This window comes from Alosa sapidissima, chromosome 1 (assembly GCF_018492685.1).
Source record: "Alosa sapidissima isolate fAloSap1 chromosome 1, fAloSap1.pri, whole genome shotgun sequence".
In the NCBI taxonomy this organism is placed as follows: domain Eukaryota; kingdom Metazoa; phylum Chordata; class Actinopteri; order Clupeiformes; family Clupeidae; genus Alosa; species Alosa sapidissima.
In genome coordinates, this window is record NC_055957.1 from 11694575 (window position 1) to 11715768 (window position 21194).

The 21194-nt window shown below is 41.5% G+C and overlaps 3 protein-coding genes across 5 annotated transcripts; 2 read left to right on the plus strand and 1 right to left on the minus strand.

The window, feature by feature from the left end:
- Positions 1–118: 118 nt before the first annotated feature.
- LOC121679198 (sterile alpha motif domain-containing protein 13-like) lies at positions 119–4278 on the minus strand. Of its 2 annotated transcripts, none has more exons than XM_042058270.1 (5): positions 3972–4278; positions 3152–3282; positions 2972–3014; positions 2238–2376; positions 119–2001 (listed from the first exon to the last, which is right to left on the minus strand). In XM_042058270.1, the coding sequence occupies exons 2-5, from the start codon at positions 3237–3239 to the stop codon at positions 1858–1860; spliced, it is 414 nt and encodes a 137-aa protein (XP_041914204.1). In that variant the 5' UTR covers positions 3240–3282; positions 3972–4278; the 3' UTR covers positions 119–1857. The 2 variants fall into 2 exon arrangements, with proteins under 2 accessions (XP_041914204.1, XP_041914205.1); XM_042058271.1 differs by having other exon boundaries at positions 2238–2349; positions 3972–4270.
- A 260-nt stretch (positions 4279–4538) lies between these two features.
- On the plus strand, positions 4539–7079 carry fuz (fuzzy planar cell polarity protein). Its single transcript, XM_042058224.1, has 2 exons — positions 4539–4641; positions 4859–7079. The coding sequence occupies exon 2, from the start codon at positions 4973–4975 to the stop codon at positions 6245–6247; it is 1275 nt and encodes a 424-aa protein (XP_041914158.1). The 5' UTR covers positions 4539–4641; positions 4859–4972; the 3' UTR covers positions 6248–7079.
- Positions 7080–10239: 3160 nt separating this feature from the next.
- Positions 10240–19945, plus strand: gpt (glutamic--pyruvic transaminase). Of its 2 annotated transcripts, XM_042058075.1 has the most exons (12): positions 10240–10400; positions 10885–11077; positions 14443–14532; positions 14878–14986; positions 15164–15297; positions 16184–16427; positions 16702–16781; positions 16872–17008; positions 17108–17282; positions 17977–18132; positions 18443–18555; positions 19069–19945. In XM_042058075.1, the coding sequence occupies exons 2-12, from the start codon at positions 10937–10939 to the stop codon at positions 19157–19159; spliced, it is 1470 nt and encodes a 489-aa protein (XP_041914009.1). In that variant the 5' UTR covers positions 10240–10400; positions 10885–10936; the 3' UTR covers positions 19160–19945. The 2 variants fall into 2 exon arrangements, with proteins under 2 accessions (XP_041914009.1, XP_041914003.1); XM_042058069.1 differs by lacking the exon at positions 10240–10400 and having other exon boundaries at positions 10524–11077.
- Positions 19946–21194: the final 1249 nt, after the last annotated feature.

The following is a 21194-nucleotide window of genomic DNA, read 5'->3' on the forward strand; positions in this document are numbered from 1 at the left end:
ATAAATATGCACTGATTTTGAACCAGCACATTGATGTAATCAAATATTGGACTAAGGTGTTGTCCCAAAGAAGACCTTAATTTCCCTACATTGATCCATAAAGCAAATACATCAGGGGTTACATCATGCTTGTATTTATTTATTTGGAAAACAAAATGTATAGTAACGTGACTAATGTCATAATTCCATAGCTCACAGCCTCAATACAATATTTAAAAAAGTTGGGATAAGCACGTCAAAGAACAAAACCCCCCAAACTGAATTATTGGTAATCATAATTAAGCTCCATCATATCCTTTCATTGATCAAAGTTATCACAGATGTCCTGAGCAGATTGACAAACATGTAAACACTTCAATGAGGAAGAAACCTGACATTACAGGGGTCCTACTCACATTCTCTACTTTGGATATTGCCTTACTGTATAACCAATTTTCTCTTTCATTTCTTAAGGTTAATTTGAACTGTTATATTTTGTATATCAAGTAGTAGTATTGGCACTGTTTTTCACATTGAATGCTTTGTTACATGAGTCATTCTTGCAAAGTCCTTTGAAGACACAAATGGCCTGTTTTGTGGTTGATGCATGCTTCCTTACCAGAACAAAAATGAGAATATTGACTGCCATAGGGACTGTCTTAAATAAACTATTTGTTGATAATAAATTATTTGCAAATGTATGAAATCCCATTTAACAACCTGTTGATGTATGGAATTGAGTAATTGCAAAGTCTAATGTTAACATAATTAATATGAACACATTAAAACACAATGTGTTCACCTAAACTGCAGGGTCTTGGTAGAATTTCATTCTTTCAAATTATTTAAAGCAAATATCTTTATTACCACCATACCAAGCCTTGTAAGTAGCTTACCGTAATTTCCTATCTATTAACTGAGAATATACATTGATTCTGCAAAATGTCTTCACTCTTCAGTTATGTATGGGTGTTAATGTATAAGGGGTGGGGAATGCATTTCTTCATTTGTCTTTCTGATTAAAGCATGATCTGATTCTGATTTATTGGGCACTGGTGTGGTTAATACACAAGTGCGGTCAATACACATTTTCCCACCATAAAACACTTTTATGCAGTTTGTATACAGTGCGGCTAATACACAGGACATTACTGTAAGCAAAAACAAAAGTTGTAGATTTGTGATGGGGATTTTAACTTAACAGGTAACTCTGAAATGAGGAATAACTTGCTTACCGACGGCCATGCACATAAATTAGCTCTTTTAAAAACAGAACATTAATTAAATAAGACGACAACGCTGAACATTTAACATCATTTGTGCTTCTTAAGTTATTTACGCAGCATTTTCTTTTTACCTCACATTTCATGGACTTGAATGATCATCCCTTTCTAAAACAAAAAGGAGACACTCCTACAAATGGTGGATGTGGGGAGAGCCAGCCACATAGGATTGTTACCATATCAGTGGTTCTTTTCTCTATTTCAGTTTGACAATTTGGTGACTATGTTTAAGAGCTACACACAAAGCTAAAAGATTCAAGTAAAAGCAAATTAGCAAAGAGGTAACTCCATATTAGGAGATTGCTATATACTATACCCTGCAGGACCAAAGCAAACACATAATCCAAATGCCAAACCACTGTTCAGTGTGTCTTCTGATGCTTAAGACAAAGGAAGGACTGAATGCTATGATTTAAACCTAGCACCATTTCCATTCAATTCCTGTATGGACATCAAGTTCTTAAAAAAAAAAAAAAATTCACACAGTATTGCATGACCAAACAGATCAACAGCACCAACCTTGAAGTACACCACTGCAGCACATTCTGAATGAAGACTGGCACACTCTGCTGGTACTGACTGAAAGCAAGCACAGCTATGCAGCATTGGTCTTCAGGTGCTGGGTCTGCAGCAGCTTGACGTGGTACTCATAGATCTTCAGCGCAGGCCCCAGTTTGATGGACAGGCCGGTCAGCACGTCATTGCGCGTCATCAGGAGCAGGGACTTGCCATCAATTTCCTTGAAAACATCATTGCAAGCAAGCAAGCATCACTTATACAGCCTGTGAGCTACTGAAAATGAGTGTCTCATTAGTCCACATGCAACTAATGTTAGGGTTTCAAGAAGTTGATGCCAGTTTATTAATACACAAGACGATGTATCCATGTCAGGATGAATACCTGCACTAAAATGGACACAGTGGAGTTACAAAATGTACAGCAGCTCATCCAAAACTGAAAGAGGCACTATTGTACCTGATCCTTGAAGGCATCAGCCTGTTCCTCAAATCCAGCTGCTTTGAAGTAGTCAACAACATCAGTCACAGCCCACTCTGAGGGGTCAGGGAACTGTCCATTTTCCACTGTGCTGCAAGAAACCTTAAACTGTTCATTGCTATGGATGTGTGAAAAATATGTGGTAAATATTATGAGGTAAATAAAAGAAAAAACATTGTGATATTTTGCTCAACAGCAAAAACTTTTGTGGCAAAAAGACACTTTAATTAAATCAACCATAAGCACTTTTGTACCGCAAATTCTAATGTACACTAAACAAAAACATGTTTTCACTCCCATTTTTCCCAAGCTGAAGTAAAATATGTATGAGTACTTCTATTCATTTCATTTGTTTACAAATTTGGTCAAATGTTTAGACCTATTAGTGTGAACTTTTTCATTCAGTTCATGGATAACAGTTTTCTGATGAAATAGCTCATTTTAAAGTGGCCCTTTATTGTGACCAGTACAATGGGCATCAGTGCCATAATCATGCCTTTTAATCAATCTGAATCTTATAATATGACATGGGTCAGGTGGATGGATTATCCTGACAAAGGTGAAGTGTGAATTAACAAAGATATTAACCTTAACAAAGATTAACCTTAACATTTGTGAAAAAATGGAAGTGAAAACAATTGTTGAATTTAATTTTCTGTTTAATGTATGTTTGCAAAATAATAGCGTATCTAACTTCATATAGTGTAACTTACTTTTTGGTTTCTACAGATCCATTGGTCTTGTTCTCCATATCAGCTATGGAAGAAGAAATGGAAGAAATTTTAAAAAAAAGTTAGTTTAATGACAATGTTAAAAGAATAGTCTTTTTTATAAGTCAGCTAATAGGATCACTGTAAAGATGTTCACTCATGAGAAGGCAGGGTGATACACACCAGACTCCTTGCTGTCTGAAGCAAGCAGGTCAGCGGGCATCTTCACACTGGACTGCTTTTGGTCTGAAGGTTCATCCATGAGGAGCATTGTTTCTTTAAAACCTCTCTTCTGAACACTTCATTTCCAGTACCTAAAACAGACCATTTAAGGTATGCTTTCAGCTGACACAAATTGCCTCACACATATTCACATTATCCATTTGTCTTGAGTGATACATGCCTGTACAATTAATAACATTCACAATACTTAATCAGCATGCATTATCCTGACTTGCATCTGTGTTGAAATGAAATTGGTGGCTGGTATGCTGGAATTATTTTTTTTTTCCTGCATAGTTTTACCCAATTATAGTCAATGAGTTTTATATGAACCTGATATCACTGAAACTATTAGTCTGGCTAATCTAGGTCCTCCTTTTCTTCGTCGGCCTGTTTTCGGTTGATTGACCACCGTCAATTTCCAAAGGTTAAATTCATTACGTTAATATTCACGATGAAAGTTCATAATATTTCATCGTCATACCGACAATACAAGACTGTATTTGGCAGATATCTCTAGCTACAGTATGCACTAAATACCTACACAACGCAGCACAACACAACATAGATTACAATGAACACAAATTTCCACCCCTGCATTAAACAAATAAATCAATGTTTACCGGGAAAGGTCGATTAATTACAAATGGACCAAACGTAAAGCTAATCCAGTTAACATTAACGTTAGCCATACTACTGCAAGATAGTTGGCAACTTAATTCAGCGCTCTCAACAGTTTCACAGCCATTCACAAAACATTGCATTTTTTTAAAATCGTTACCAGTAAGTTTCTAGTGGAAAATGTCTATGTATGATGGGGAAAAAAAGATTTAAGCTGTATGACGGCGGAACGTTATCTTTCTTTCAGGCGGTTTGTAGTTCGGTTTCAGCTGCTGAACCCCGTCGTTTTGAATCTGGGTCTTGTTGATCTGACAGCTGGCAAAAAGAGTTGATGTTGTTCTCCTGCATCTATAGACCAACAACAGACTACATAATCTATATCAGTGCGTTATGTGAATATACATGCATTAGCACATATTGAAAATACCATGGCTTAAAATGTATTATCCATACAGTCAAATTTCAGACATATTTACTTCCGAGAGGATTGTCTCCAAGAACATCAAAATCAAAGTCCTACTAAAAACAGCTTGTCTCATCTCTGTATATGATTTTACTATGAACGCACATATAAATTCAGACTAATGTGCATAAACACTTTTAATAAAACATGATGCGTTTACTAGTACCACAGGTAGTCTGTGCTCTAATTTTTGGTTTGTGCGACAGTGGGTAGTCTACGTTTCACAATGGTAGGCTACTTTTATCTTGACACCGACAAAAGCCAGAATCAAGCAAAATCATGTGACTTGTTGCTGTGGATACGTTGGTGGAAGAATCTAACTCACGTTTCAAACAAGTTCATTTGAGTAATCAAGATACCATGTCAGGTGAGTTAATCCATAACGTTATCTATCGTGGACTGATTTATACGATGTTATATCTTAAATGTGATATTAGCAGCAAGGCGGAAGTCATATTTTTACGTTTGTAGTAGCCTATGATGTCCCTCACACACATGCAGGCTAGGCTATGTGTATAAGCCAGCCGAGTTAAAGTTAGGTTAGCTGAACTATGGTTGTTAACAAGTTCACCTTCTCTTTTCAGTCTCCACAGTTCCAGTTTGTTGGACGCAAGCTGCTTATCAGTAACGTTAGCTGGACGACTTTCACCACATGAAAGAGTACCAAGATAGGCCAGCTGTAAGTTAGTAACTTTACCATGTTGCAGACGGAGGGAGTTCAGCTGCTCTGCCTGACAGCTTCCAGTGGGGTGCCGCTCTTCTCCCGCGGCTCATCTAAACAGCTTCCCTTCTCCGTCATTGGATCACTGAACGGTGTCCACATGTTTGGTGCTGGACAAAGTGCTCTACTTTCGTGCTGTGAGACAGATCGTGGCGACCGAGTAGTTTGGAGAGTTTTTCGAGACAGCGTGATGCTCATTGCGGTCTGCAGTGGCGGAGACGGCACCTTCACAGAGCTCCAGTTGTGCCGCCTACTGGAGAATACTTGGAACTGCATGGTGTTGATACTAGGCCAGGAGGAACTGTCCAATGTTCGCAATGTGGAGCGCCTGAAAAGGGACTTACGTTCTTGTTATCGCCTCATTGACCGACTGCTGGACCGAGGAGATGAAAGTGTCATGGGTGACCTGACTCACTGTGCTGACTGTCTCCTGCCCCCAAACACCAGTCTGCTTCAGGATGCCCTTGATGCCTTCACTCAAGCTTCAGACAGTGAATTTGGCTGCCTGTTGATCCGTGGTCGTGTTGCCGTGGCCACTGAGAAGTGGTGGCGTCTTGTCTCTCAGGAGGTAATGCTCTTATCACTGCTGGTATGCTGCCTGTCGGGAACTGCCTCGTGTGACTACCCTGTGTTCCTCCCAGTGGGCAGCCCTACAGTGGCTCACCGGCTCCTTCGCTTCCAGCTTCTACAGGGGGTGGACGTGTGCGCGCTGTGCGGCCCGGCCCCGTCGCTTCACCACGCGGAGACTGAGCTCGTGGGACGCTTCTGGTCTCCCCTGCTGGAGACACTCCACGGCTGCCTGGAGCAAACCCTGCACAGCCCTGTCCCATCCGTCGCCCTGCATCCAGACATCCTGGCTCTGTTGCTGATCAACCGCGAGAGCAGCCAGTCTCTGTCCATCCCTGGTCGCCCCACTGCCTTGACCCATCAGGACGGCCCCCCTGTGCCCTCTGTTCTGCGGCGCTGGGAGCTGCTGCGGCTCTTCTACACGTTTGCCGTCACGCGCTACTTCACCTCTGGAGAGGTGGCCACAGCACCAGCAGCAGCAGAGCCCCTGCAGGAGGACTTCTCCCAGGGCTTCTGCCACGTGCCCCTGCACTGCTACCTGGTGACGGACGAGTGCAAGTGCTATGGGCTCCAGACGCCCCAGCATCAGCTCTTCCTGTTGGCCTCGCTCGCCATGCCCACCTTTGCACTGCGCTCCACCGCCACCCAGACTCTTACCTCAATAACAGCAGCCACAGGCTTCTGAGGAGCTCTTCATATGCTGAATGGGCAGATTTCTGGTGTCTGAATGTGACTGAGGGTTACCGTGTCAGCTGCACAATGTGTCCTCTGTGGGTCCTACTACACTACACCCACACTCATGGTAGTAAGCTCAAGGACAATCTGTTCAGCTGCATTCTTAAAATGCAGTCTCAAGACCTCAAACAAGTAGGAAGTAAGGCACCAGGAGTTTACAACACTGAATAATGGACGAGGCCTCAGATGTTTTGCTGCTATTGTCATGGTTTAATTTATGATATCTTCTGATTTACAGTTAAAAGTTAGGTTTTAGCATTAACATCATGACCTTTCAGGGACTGTATGGACTGCACTTTCCTGTCACTATACGAAAGACATAGGTGCTGGTGGCACCATCACTTTGTCTGAGTCATTTTGATGAACTGTTGTTTATTGAAGTCAGTGATTATTAACCCACCTGTGTTTAAGTAACGTGAAAATGTGACACTAAACAGCAATTTGTGAAGACACTTCTACATCATGAAACTACTGTATACAAAAACTATTATTTGCTCTTGAGCACTCAAAACACTACTAGAAGGGTAAGGATATGCTACTGGTTGGTGTGTTTTAAGGGTACCTCAAAGAAAGCAATTGTTCAGTTAATGAATAAACTATGAACGTGCATCTCATGGGACAATGCATCTCATGGGATAGTTTGGTGGAGCTTAATAAGCTTAGTAATATTGGAATCCACGTACCCCAATACTGTATACGCAGTATGTCGTTTTGTGTACTTTCTTCATTGTGAACAACTGAATCTTTTAAAAAAGGAAAATACACCTGAATTGTTTACCAAACCAAGGGCGTAGGTTTGTATATGGACCATAGGGACATGTCCATACCAAGATTTTGGGATGATAAAATTGTCCTTACCAATATTTAAGCACACTCATTCATCTAATTTTGTTGTCAAGTCATACTCGGTTTAGACATACTATCATACTGATCTGTCCTCCTTCAGATCAATTTTCAATATCTCCAGCTCCTGTAAACCTGCCTTTTTCTGTTCAACCATCTCTAGACCTGAACCACTATTGAATGTACTTAAGTTAAATTTTGTTAATTTGAGTTATTTCAGGTTTATAATTGTACCACTTGCAGTGGTGTTGAAATTATATAAGTATATGTCATGATATAGTCTAAGCGAAAAAGCCTGAAAAAATGGTCAAGTAAATATAACAACTTTTGGTTTATATTGAAAAATGAACGATTGAATGATACACAGATTTAGATCCTTCTCAAATATAGCGATGGCAGATTTGGTATCACTGAAACAGACAGAAGTAATACACAGCTCTCAATGAACCACATCAATTTTGGCCCAAATAAAGTGTTAGCACAGCATGGTGATATCAAATATCTCCAGAACTGTTGGAAGGATCTTGACATACTTTTAAGGACCTAATGAACTGACGTCTCAAGGTTTTGGGGTCACACACAGAACGTCAGTGTTTGCATATCTCCCAAGCAGTCTGAAGGATCTTCATCCAGCAGTTAATCACTTTAATAGGCAGAGGAGGCTACCATGTTAACTTACATCTAGAGAGTGTATAGGCTTTTAGAAAATATATTAGGTGGTTAAATTATCCTACCTTTCCCTTAATGTGAGCGAAAAAAATGTCAGCCGTATACTTGGTTCATATACATTGTAGGATAGGTATAGAGGAAGGTCATGTTTCAACTTTTGTGAACTTGCTTACAGAGTGTGTAGGCTTTTTAAGAATATATAGTGGTTTAATTAACTTTCCCTAGAAAATGTATTGCTGTGCACTTAGTTTATCTATATACAATACAGGACTATGGACTACAGGTCATGATGCAACAAAATATGGAGGAAGGTGGCACATGGCATCTAATTAGTTAAAGCTGCAGTTGGCAATATTTTTTTGATCATATTCACTGAAACCGACAGTATGCTCTGACAGAACAACATAAATCAGCCGGTTTTAGAAAAAAACCCGCACTTCTACCACTACTTAGCTCCCAGTTCTTCTGCTCCAATCAGAGCAGGGCTGTTTTGGCCACTCAAGTCCCCTCAATCTGTCAGACTTGCCAACTGCAGCTTTAATATAACCTTTATAGTGATTTTAAGTTTGTTGAAGATCCTTCAACCTTTCTGCGAGATATTGTTTTGTTGGTGCTATAGGTGAGGAGAGCGTATCTAGATTTCCTCTTTGCTCTCCAGAGTGCATGTACAGCCCTCTGACACTTCAGCGACATAGGCAATTTCCCAAATCATATTTCAATATGACAGACCTAATGTACTTTTTTTTTTACCAGATCTACTTCATAGGTGTCCTGTCATTCAGAATTAATACCCTAAAATAATATTTCTTCTATGGGTGAAAACATGCTGTGATATCACATAATGCACTATTCATGTGTTTATCTTATTCTTAAGATAAACACATGAATAGTGAATCATCAGCAGGGCTTTAGATTGCTGATGTGTGAAATTACCTTCTTTGGCTTAAAATCTTTAATTGGGGTAAATTAAAAGCTGCTGTTCTTAGAAGAATAGAAAGGACTTTGATAACTTGAACTTTGAGGTTCTTTGCGATAACTGATACTCCAAATGGTGCATTGCAGTATGTTTTATTACTGTGCTGTAAACACGAGGAACACCTTGGGGAACCACAACCTTTTGTACATAGTGTGTCGACTATCAATGAAGCAGAGAGGATTTTGTGGAGGATAGCTTAACATGGTTGGCACCACCTCGCCTGTTCAACTTATCAACAGTTGAAAATAGAATACGAGTGTTATTTGAACTTCTATTGATAATGTTAGAAAAGAAAGACTCTCTTGCTTTGCATATTTCAGAGTTATATGTGCGGAGCATCTCTTTATGGATTTCATAGTGGATCTGAAGTTTGTATTTACGCCATTTTCTTTCAGTCTTCCTACACTCTCTTTTTAGAAGTTTAACTGCTAGATTTTGCCTCCATGGTGCTTTCTGTTTGTCCTTAACTTTCTTGAATTGTAATGGAGCAATGTCATCCATAATGTTTGCCATTTTTGCATTAAAGTGATCAAATAAGTCTTCAGAGTCTGACAGTTGACTTGACGTAGTTTATTGCCAGGTGTAAATTGAGTGAGAGATCAATGATATAGCAGTTATGATATTCACTGGGTACCTGTGTTTTTTATTTTTAACATATATTTCTGGAAATAAATATGCTGAAAATGTGAACTTCATAATCTATGTGGCTGAATCATGTTGCACTAAACTCATATAGGCCTATATGTATCCATTGATCTCTTTGAATCTGACGAAGACTGGTATGCAGACAGCCAGTGCTGCCACAGTTAACATTAAGTCAGTCTTATCACTGTTTGACTGGAGTCGTTGCTTATGTTCAGTAGCCAAAAGATAACACTCAACTCGTGTTGGTCAAGGGGCACAAGTGGCCTCTCCCCTCAACTAATTATTTGACAGCCAATGTGACCTGCATCCATTCCACAGAAGATTGAGCTCATGCCTGAATTCCCTGAAAGGCCCCAGCTTGAATTTCCCCTTGGGGATCAATAAAGTATCTATCTATCTTGTCAGATAACAATACACCGTGGTGGAGCCATCATGATGCAGCTCAGGCCTGAAGAGCTACTTACATTCTGGAAAGTGTAGCCTAATTATGGAAAGTAATGACCAGTTGACCACTCTAAAGGAATGGACGCTGGTGGCCAAATTGGCTCACAGACATAAAAGAATGCTAAAGTAATGTTTGAGCCAGCTCAGACCTCACACCAAAGAAATCCCTAAAGATTTACTTTATCACAGTTGTGTTACACATACATAGACCAACTTCAAAGTCTATTAGCAGAAGTCTACAGGTTTACACCGGTTATTTTGTGTTCTGCTATGTTGTCATGTCATGTCAGGCAGGGCCTTGCAAATGGGAGGAGCTGCCGCTATTCATTTTTATGCGTTTTCTCAGCCTCAAGTCTCCTCCCAAAATCTCATGAAAGATAGTTCCACGCGGCTGAATAGCGAGCGCAAGACATAAACCAGTAAAAGCAAAGTTTTAAGTAGGCCTGTAGGCTACTGCTTCGCGTTTGCATAGGCTCACCGATTCTGTCTGTCGTCTCGGTAACCTGAGAAGCCTCTCCAATCACTGGTGCGTAAAACAAATGGGTGGGGGGGGATACGCGCGAGGTATGAGAAGCCGAATAAATTATGTGAGGGTAATAAATAAAGTTTGTGATAAGAACGGGCTATTCTGAGACGGAGATAATCTTGATTAAATTGGGGGTCCTTTGAATAGGCTGCTGTCTACTCGTAAAGAGCAAAACAGTCTCATCTTGTGAAACCATGCTATCTGAGCAGTAGAGTACAAAGGTTCAGTCTGTTTGGTCACTTTGGAGTGTCCATCAGTGACAGGTAGCCGGTGGTTCCTGAAGTGGCGACTTTGCTTCTGCTTCTCAGTGGCGTTCGTTAACAATCGTGGTCGACGTTACAATGTTACCATCCAGAAGCGTTTGGGGTTTTATCCAAAGAGAAAATACAAATATGTGCCATCGTAGCAGCCAGCAAGTTGCGAGATTTCTGAAGTCCAGTGACTCTCCTGTAATGACCTCTCCGCTCTCCTCATTTTCCCTCAGCAAATCTCTGTCCGGACTCTCCGCAGCTCGCCGGGGACTCATACAGCGCAAAATGTCCGAGAACGGGGTAACCGTGCGGAGGAGCAAGGTGTTGACCATCGATACAATGAATGCAACCGTGAAGAAAGTTGAGTATGCTGTCAGGGGACCGATTGTACAACGCGCATGGCAAATTGAGAAAGAGCTTAAAGAGGTATGCATTTCTTCCTATCTGAAACTGAAGTCTGCTGAGTGTACTAATGCTATTCAAGCACATTAAAGATTGGTCATAGTTCCATACTGAAACTTCTAATCGAATAGGCTATGCTTGTAATTTGAAATTGTAGGACTCTTGAGAGTTACTTTCAAAAACTCATGATGCCAGTGTAATAGAGTGACTTTGAAGGTAATTAATTTAATTTATGTATTTAGCTGACGCTTTTTGTCTTTGCCTTTCCATGCTATGACCGTATGGACAAAATGAAATTAAGGGAAACAAATTAGGTCATATAAGGTTTCTCATTTATGCTGTCTTAGTAGACAGGAGAGAAAGCCTTTTTGCCAATTTAGAAAGGTCATTCATAATGAACTGTGTGTGTGGGGGGGGGGGGGTGGGGGTGGGGGGGGGATGTTGCACAGCTGGTAAGGTCACCGGCTCAAACCATGCCAGGCAGGCCATCATTGATCAATTCAAAATGCTTGCTGTTATAGGCAGATAGTGACCGCCTATCTGTGCAGTGTGCACCTACTCACATATCCGCCCAAGTTTCAAAGTCTATGGTCGATTATTGCTTAATGGTGGTGTGGTGACACAGATTCTGTTCTTTCTCTGACTTGTCGTCTGCACAGACAGTCCATGTTTAGGGCACAGTCATTGTGAAATGGTTAATTTGACTAATTTCTAATATGATTTGGGGCTGAATCTTTCTCTCTCTCTCTCTCTCTCTCTCTCTCTCTCTCTCTCTGTGTCTGTCTCTCTCTCTCCCTATCTCCCTCACTCTCTCTGTCTATCTCTCTCTCTCTCTCTCACACACACACACACACACACACACACACACACACACTTTTCTCACTTTGTTTGTTTTTTGACAGGGCAGACTTCTGTCGCCAGAGAGAGACAGGGAGTGTAGGTGGAATAAAGTCCATGCTGTCTCTGCAGATATGCATCAACACTTGTTGTCCTGAGGTGCTCAGTGACTTCACATCATTGTATTTTTTTTTTACCTGAATAGCTATGACTGGAAGTTGAATTGCTCAAATAGTTTTAAATAATTCTCTTCCTTTGGAGTTGGATTGAAAAGTTAACCCCCCCCCCCCCCCCCCGATTTGGGGATCGTCTGTAAAATGTCACTGTGTTGTGCTGTGACTTTGTGTGTTACTATGTTGGTGGCCCTGGTCATGGCTCAACCTCTCCTGTCTATGCCTGAGAAAACCTGTGAGGAAAAAAAGATAGCCTCGCTCAAATGTAGAGAGGACTTAGATTACCATGGGAACAGAGAGTGTCATTGTTTGCCGAGTTCTGTCGTTTGTTAATAGCCAGTGTCTCTGAGAGCAGTGTCTAGGAGGAGCTGACTATATGAGCAAGAGACAGGGTTACAAACCCGTTTACAGGAAGTGGATGATGCTGATGGCAAGGGCACTTTCAGCTTATGGTACAGTGGAACTGAGACTACTACTGTCTGCATGACTGAACAGCATCATCTCGCCCCATTATTGGAGACATTATCACAGCCAATAGCTGCCAGCAATAGCTTTGGTAACCATAATGATGATGGGACTAAATAATGGCGAAGCAAGTGAAGTTTTGAAGGAATTTGGGTCAGCTGCCTTTCTTTCTCTGGGATGCATTATGAATATCTGTCTCTGGTCCATTGTTGTGATCTGTACTTGGTGTTTGGTTTCTGCTAAGTAAGGCAAGCGCAAAGCTGTTTTTAACCACATACCACTGTACAAAATACTCTCTCTCTCTTCTCTCTCTCTCTCTCACTTTCATTCACTCTCTCTCTCCCTCTCTCTCTCTCACACTCTCTCTCCCTCTCTCAAACGATTAAAATGAATGAAAGGATGTAAGATAACACCAAGCTTTTGGATCATAATCAATGCTGTAAGCTCTCAAATAAAAACTTGACACTTGAGAAGTCCATTGGAGAGAAACAACAGAATGAGACCTTAAAGTATTGACTCAATTGAACAAAACATTTCTTTTCAGGACTGTTTGATGACTTATATGTAGTTGAGAGGATGCATGCCTTAGACTTATGTGTCTCCTAGGTGACCGTTTGGTCAACCATACTGCTTTTAGGGGTGTTTACTTCCCTGCTCTGTTCTCCAGGATAATGGGCTCCCCAGCCCTCAAGCATGAAAAACTCTCAGAGGTGCTATACATTCAGACCATGTCAGAGTTACATGTTACAAAGTATTCATCTGCTGCCAGTAATTATATGTCATTTGAGGAATTCTCACTGCCGGTTTGATGAAATTTGAAAGACACTTCCTTTTATGCTATGTGTTGTGCAACTGCACTTCTTATAATCAGTCTGTGTGCTGAATCAAATCAAATGATTCTGCTAGCTTGAGCGGCAGCAGGAGAGCCGCTCAGAAGGGGGTGTCACATACTCTGAGATGTTTCATTGGCTAGGAGCAAGAGGTGTCCCTGACTCTCGTCCACTAGGAGAAGGGCAGATTCATGGTGTGGGGAGTTGGTGGAGCGTGCTGGAGGGCATTTATTTATTTTATTTTTTTGGACGTGGGCCCTGCTTTTTCAGCTGACTCTATTGGCCAGCGTGCATGCACACCCTGTGGAGAAGGCCTGACCGCCTCTCGGCATCTTTAACAACATAAACGAGTTCCAGCTGCCACAGCCATGGTCTGATCCAGAGTCTCTGAGGGACAGTGGGACAGTTGGACAAACTGACGGTGACATTTTTGTAGAGTTTTTGAACGCTTTGGTCCCAGTAAAGAATGTGAGAAAGAAGAGAAAACAATGGTCAGAAAAACTGACAAGTGTCGGGCTATAAGAACAAAAGGATAGTGAGCAGTGACACTACTTATTTTCTGGAGGCTAAATCCTCCACTGAAGCAGTAAGGCAGAGAAAATCAGATGGACTCAGAGAGAAAGTCAGGCATAGAGCAAAAGAATCGAGGCAAAACAGAGAGCTAGCTGTTGAAAAGGAGACATGCTTGTTTGCTGTGCCTGATAAGTGAGTGTGGTAGCAGCCTCTGTGCTCTGACTAAAGACTGAATGTATGGGGCCAGTAACCTGCAATGATGTAATTAATATACACGTCATTCACAGCGAAACCGTTCTCATGCTAACCCCTCTCTTTAACTTGCTGCAGAAACTAACCAACTCTATTTAGACTATTTTTAATGAATAAGCATTCAGTTAAAATGTATTTCCTATTAAATCACACTATTACCAAGCTCTACCAAAACACTCTTCCTTACTTTTGATATCATAATGGTAATATATGTATGTATAAACATAATGGACCTATAATGAACAGTATATGGAATTTTATGTTTTGAGATGTGAGTGAAACCCTTATCTTCCTTCATGTCTCATGTATTATTTTTTAGGGTGCTAAAAAGCCGTTTACAGAGGTCATCAAAGCCAACATTGGTGATGCCCATGCCATGGGTCAGCAGCCAATCACCTTCTTCAGACAGGTGACTGTCATACCACATCACACAGTCAGCAGCGTCCGGTTGTTAGATATCCCTCCACACTTCTCTCTCTTAATTGTTATCATATATTTAAACATGTGTTTCCTATTCAACCTATTCTTGGAAGACATGCTTTGTGCCACAAGCTACTCTTCCTCCTTAACCTCCTGACCTGAACGATTGTTTTTAATGATTCACTTTGATATGTCAAAGTCCAGAAACACAGACAATGCTAACATAACAACTATTCACGCAGGTTGTGACTGATGGTGATCTAGGGTTAGCTGCTGTGTTATCTTAAAAAGTTCCTGCGCATGTAAGCACTTGCTGCTGTGTGTGCTTTCCAAGGTCCTGGCCCTGTGTTCTTATCCAGAGCTGCTGAACAATAACAACTTCCCAGAGGACGCTAAGAGCAGAGCCCGTCGCATTCTGCAGGGATGTGGAGGGAAAAGCATTGGTATGTGTTCTTAGAAACATTTATCACTCAGTCTGAAAATCAGTCTAAATGTGTTTTATTTCGATTCGGTTCTTTGACTTTGAAGTGCACTCTATGCTATGTCTCGACAGCTGTCAAAAATGTTCCTCAGATTTTTTGCTGTCCTCTGAACACACACACACACACACACACACACAGGAGCGTACAGTGCCAGCCAAGGCATCGAGTGCATACGGCAGGATGTTGCCCGCTACATCGAGCGTCGGGATGGCGGCGTGCCCTGTGACCCGGACAACGTATATCTCAGCACGGGGGCCAGCGATGGCATTGTGGTACGATCTTGACCTTCACCCCTTCCACACGTCCCCCCTGTCCTGTTTTCAGGACATTAGAAGGACAGCGTTTTCAAAAAGCTACATAACTCAGCATAATGACACAAGATGAGTGGGCAGAAGTGAACACCCACATCCTCTAAGTCTGGCACATAGGGTGGCAGAACAAGTGAAGGGCATGAATAGCATGGCTTAGAATGGCCTCTACCCACAATGCTAGGCTTTTTTTAGGCTGTGACTCGGCAAGTTAAAGGCACGTCTGTCTGCTCGGTCATTTCAAATGTGTTGTTACGCACTGTGTCATGTGCTTGGCTGCCCTCACTCTTCCACTGGATTAGGACATTTCCTCTTGGGAGTGTGTGTTATGGTGCAAGAGTCACTTCTTAGTCATTACAGTGGAGTGTCAGAAAACTCAAGAAAAATGTCAGTATAATTCTAGAGTGCTCAAGTATTCCAGCAAGTCCTAATTAGATGAATCACTCCATTTTACATATTTTAGATTTAGTGCACAAGATCATGGGAAGGTATTATTTATTAGGTAAAGTATACAATACAAAATTTAACATGAGTATATGTTTATGTTTATGGTTATGGTACCGGTATACGTTTTTGTCCAAAGCGACTTACAGTGACATCAATAAACTTTACTTTAACATTAAAATTAACAGTTTGACAAGATATGGCTTCATATATTGGTAAAGATTGTATAAATAAATTTCCAGTCTCTTTACTCACACTTCTCATGACCTTGCAACTCAGCTTCCTGCTGTGCACTTGCAGTTAATGCACTTCTAGTGTGCTCACATTAGTTGGGACATTGGTTACCTAGTCACTGTTCTTGTGGTCTCTCTGTGCTGACCCTGTTCTCTGGTCCTGCTCTGGTCAGACCATGCTGAAGCTGCTGGTAGCGGGCGAGGGCCGGAGCCGCACGGGTATCATGATCTCCATCCCCCAGTATCCCCTCTACTCGGCGGCCCTGGCCGAGCTGGACGCCGTGCAGGTCAACTACTACCTGAATGAGGAGAAGTGCTGGAGCCTGGACATCAGTGAGCTACAGCGCTCTCTAGAGGCTGCCAGGAAGCATTGCAACCCCCGCGCTCTCTGCATCATCAACCCAGGCAACCCAACAGGTACTAGTGCACTGGCATCGCATCCTGGTGGCCTAGCAGGAAGGCAGCATCAGCATTCATATTACTGACAAAACTCCTCTACCCACATGAAGCACTTTGAGTTAACTTAGGTGTCACAGAAGGAACAAAACAACTGAGCCATCATGCCACTTTGTGACTGATTATTCAGAGTTGAGGACCTGATTACTATCTGTTTTTGCATTTTTTGTGTTAGGGCTTATCATACAGGGAAATGTAAACCTCAACATAAGCGTAAATGTAATCTTTTTTTCAGGTCAGGTTCAAAGCAGGCAGTGTATTGAAGATGTGATCCGATTCGCTGCCAAGGAGCGTCTCTTCCTTATGGCTGATGAGGTAGGACATTACCCCTTTTTGTCCTGTTGTTCCTAGTTGTTTTGACAGTGACCTCTCCTCAACCCCCCCTCCCATTTCCCTCTCTCAAAGGTGTATCAGGATAATGTGTATGCTGATGGTTGCCAGTTCCACTCCTTTAAGAAGGTTCTGTTTGAGATGGGACCTGAGTACTCCGACACTGTGGAGCTGGCCTCCTTCCATTCCACCTCCAAGTGCTACATGGGAGAGTAGGCATTCAGTATTATTATACACAATTATTTTATTTTATTTTATATATATTTTGTCATATTAATCATCAACCTCTGGTCCTGGTTTAATGTCCACAGGTGTGGTTTCCGAGGAGGCTACATGGAGGTGATCAACATGGACCCTGAGGTGAAGGCCCAGCTCACCAAGCTGGTGTCAGTGCGCCTGTGTCCCCCTGTCCCCGGCCAGGCCCTCATGGACCTGGTGGTGAACCCCCCCCAGCCAGGGGAGCCCTCCCATGGCGCCTTCATGAAGGTGAGAGCCCCACCTCGGCTCACTCCGGCCCCTTGTCTTTCCCCACCACACCCCTATCTGTCTTTCTGTCTTGCATCTCTCTCTCCTTTCTTCTCATCATCTTTTTATTATTCCCTTGCTCATTCCCCAGGCCTTTTTGCAGTTTTCTAAAATTGATAGTTCCGGTCCTTGATTGTGAGTGGTTGAATCGCGTTCAATGCAGTTGTATAATGAGCACACACTCTCACCTTGACCGCATTTCGTTCTATATTACTGCACTTTTGATACAAAAGTTACAGTTGCTGTCTCGACGTTGACTGGCAACCTTTCTGATAGAGGAAATATATTTCTTGGTGGAAGAATGATTATCTATTAATAAACTGTTACATTTCTCGTTGTTGCGCCTTTATTTTATGAAATCTTGCCCGATATATGTAGTAACCGTTTTAGAAAAGCAATAAGCCACTTGAGTCCATAGGTTGCACTGACTATACAACAGCTCATTGTATCAATGCTAGCACATTGTGCCTAACGACGCCCCTTAGCTGTTAATAATCAGCGTAACCTATGGACTTGAGTGGCTTATTGTTTAAATAGTCTGGATGCGTTCAGTTATCAGGTCATTGTTGTTAGGAATGTTTATTGTCTGGAGTGTGAGAGGAGAGATGGATGTCTGCACAGTGTATGCAGTGACATCGCAGTGTTCCGTGTCTAGGAGCGCAATGCCGTGCTGAGCGCCCTTGCAGAGAAGGCCAAGCTGACGGAGCAGATTCTGAACACAGTGCCAGGCATCACCTGTAACCCGGTGCAGGGCGCCATGTACTCCTTCCCCTGCATCACGCTGCCAGAGCGCGCCATCCAGGAGGCTAAGGTCAGTGTGGCCAGTGCACTGGTACTGGGCATGTCTTCCCCTACCTCTCTCAAAGGGTTTTTGGTTTTTGGGACTGTTGTGCTGCTGCTCCAGTTGTGTTGTTTTTAATCACCGGAATGTGTGTTTGTGTGTGCGTGTCTGTGTGTGCATGCGCGTGTGTGTGTGTGTGTGTGTGTGTGTGTGTGTGTGTGTGTGTGTGTGTGTGTGTGTGTGTGTGCGTGTGTGTGTGTGTGCGTGTGTGTGCGTGTGTGTGCGTGTGTGTGTGTGCGCACGTGTGTGTGTGTGTGTGTGTGTGTGTGAATGCTTACAGGAGAAAGGGCAGGCTCCTGACATGCTGTACTGCATGAAGCTGCTGGAGGAGACTGGCATCTGTCTGGTCCCAGGTAGTGGCTTTGGCCAGAGAGATGGCACCTACCACTTCAGGTGAGTCCCAACACTGACCACTGAATCTCTCACCAGTCAGAGTTATGGAGGCTCAGGGACAGTAGCATACACCACTCTAAGTGCATCATTACAGTAATATCCTGTATATTAACCGCATTGTGTATAAACCGCAGGACAGAGTTGTATGCAAATAAAAAAAATAAACCATTTATTAACCGCACCCGTGTATTAACCACAGTGCCCAACAGTCCAGTGAATCAGAATCACATTTTGTGTTTTAATCATAGAAGAATGAAGAAAATAAATGCATTCCCATGTATAACCCGCAACCCCCCGTATTAATTTCATAGCTGAAGAAATTTTGCCAAATCAATGTATAAACATCGGTTAATAGTCTTGAAATTGTGGGTATCAGGGTCATATAGAAGTTAGTTGCCTTAAAAAAACTATATCCTGTTGTGTGGTCTTCCTAATTACTATATTTCTTTCATTCCCTCACTCCCTCTCTCTCTTTCTCTTTCTCTGTCTGTCTGCTCTGTCTGGTAAATGCAGAATGACCATTTTACCTCCAACTGACAAACTGAAGATTCTTCTCAGCAAATTGAAGGAGTTTCACCAGAAATTCACCAAGCATTACTCATAATATTTAGGTCTCTTGGACCAGTCAGTGAGATTCTTCTTAACTGATTTGACCAATGAGTCATTGATCTAACAACAACCTAGCGTCTATCTATTTTTGAATGATTTTTGTTTGGGACCAAAATGACATCAATCGATGGAGTTTAGAGTGATACCGGAATATGCATTTACATCTTTTAGCATATAGTAATCCCTTTGGGGGGTACTTTTCTATATCAGAGTAAATTGCTCTTTTAAGCCATTGACTAGGTTTAAAAAATCTTTACACGTCTATGCTACTATGGAGAGCGGTTCTGCAGATAAACTGACATATTTTAATGCTGAAAGTGTAAAAAGAAGGGTATAAAAATGACTGTTTGTGCAGTCCGTGCATTACCTTGCTCTTTCTTAGGTCACCACCTTTTACATCCATTGACAGTAGCTTGTGTCGCATTCAATAAAACAACTTATACGGACTTCCTCCTCAAAAGATAGCCCTACAAACATAGGCCATAAGTTGCTGTTAGACCAGAGTTTCCCTTTAACTGTCTTGACTTGACCAGCCAAAGTGCCACAATCATTTACTCCTAAATATGAGGTGTGAATTGTCTACCAGAAAGGAATCAAGATTGCTTTGCTGTCCTTTGGACTTCTGCCAAACACACAGAAGAAGCCGTTAAAGAGAGCCAGATTAACATATCCTAAGTCTAAACATTAGCAATTAGTCTAAAGATTTATTACACTGAGGCCTGTTTCACACTGGTGGTGTTGTGTTTGCAATAGCTCGAGCTGTGTGATGCATGTAGATAGATAGATACAATATATAAAAATATACTAAAATACAAATTACAAAAATACAAATTATACTAACTAACACTTAATCTAAATCAATTCTAAAAACAGTATCCACATAGTGGTGATTAATCAATCAGAGGCGCTTGCAATGACTGAGGCAGGGACTGAGCCTGTGATTCTCTGTGCATATAGGTATGGTAAGGTGCTCTAAGGTGCTCTGTGTGAATGAGTGTCATGGTGGTAGTGCAATGGTGATAGTGGTCATGTTGATAGTGCAAGTGAGTAAGTCCAACAGTGCAACAATGCAGAAATAAAGTAAAGTAAAGTCTATATATCTATATATTGTGTGTGAATGCTCTAACCTGTTAACACTTGTGCCAAAATAAAAGTCCAGATGTTCCACAGCCTTCATGCACACACAATGCATCCAGTGTGAGAAAGGCCAAGTTTTCATTGTGGCGAACCAGATGTGGCAGTTGACCAGTAAAGTGTGATATGTATGCATGTATTCCTGTGTGTGTGTGTGTGATAGAGACAGATAGACTGAGAGACATTTGTGACAGTGCTACAGTATGTTTGTGTACATCTTCAGTGTCACTCTTTTGGTATGGTAATGGTACACTACACCTAGAACATGTTCCAGGAAGAGATTAATAATATGAATGTGATAGATATGAAGAGATGAATAGTATGAATGTGATATGAAGAGATTAATAGTATGAATGTGATAGATATGAAGAGATTAATAGTATGAATGTGATATAGATATGAAGGACATCGACATGAAAAAAAAATGGAAATGTGGCATTACATTGTTTATACAATTGTACCTTCTTTGTTTAACCAATGTATAGCTATTTTATACATTTTTGTGATTAAAAATGTATGACTTCTATTGGTGTGTCTAACTGTTTTGCCAGAAACTATTAGGTCTAGTGAGAGGTTGTTATGGCGTTTTACCACTGGGAGTCAGACTTGTCACAGTCTCCTAGCCTAATAGAGCAATATTCAAAGTGCCATTCTTGTGTCTAATCCACCATGATAGGATTTCTCTGTGTACTAAATTTTGTGAAGACGTTTATTTCTAATAGGCAGACTGCACTCAATATGAAGCCTTCCCAGAACCTTTAAATAAAAGGAGACAAGGACTTTTTTTTCTTATCTGTTAAATGTTCATATTTGAAATACACCAGAAGCAAATACAGGCATGCAAAGTAGATAAATTACATAAATAATTAGTGATTCCTTTTTAAAGCATGTCATCA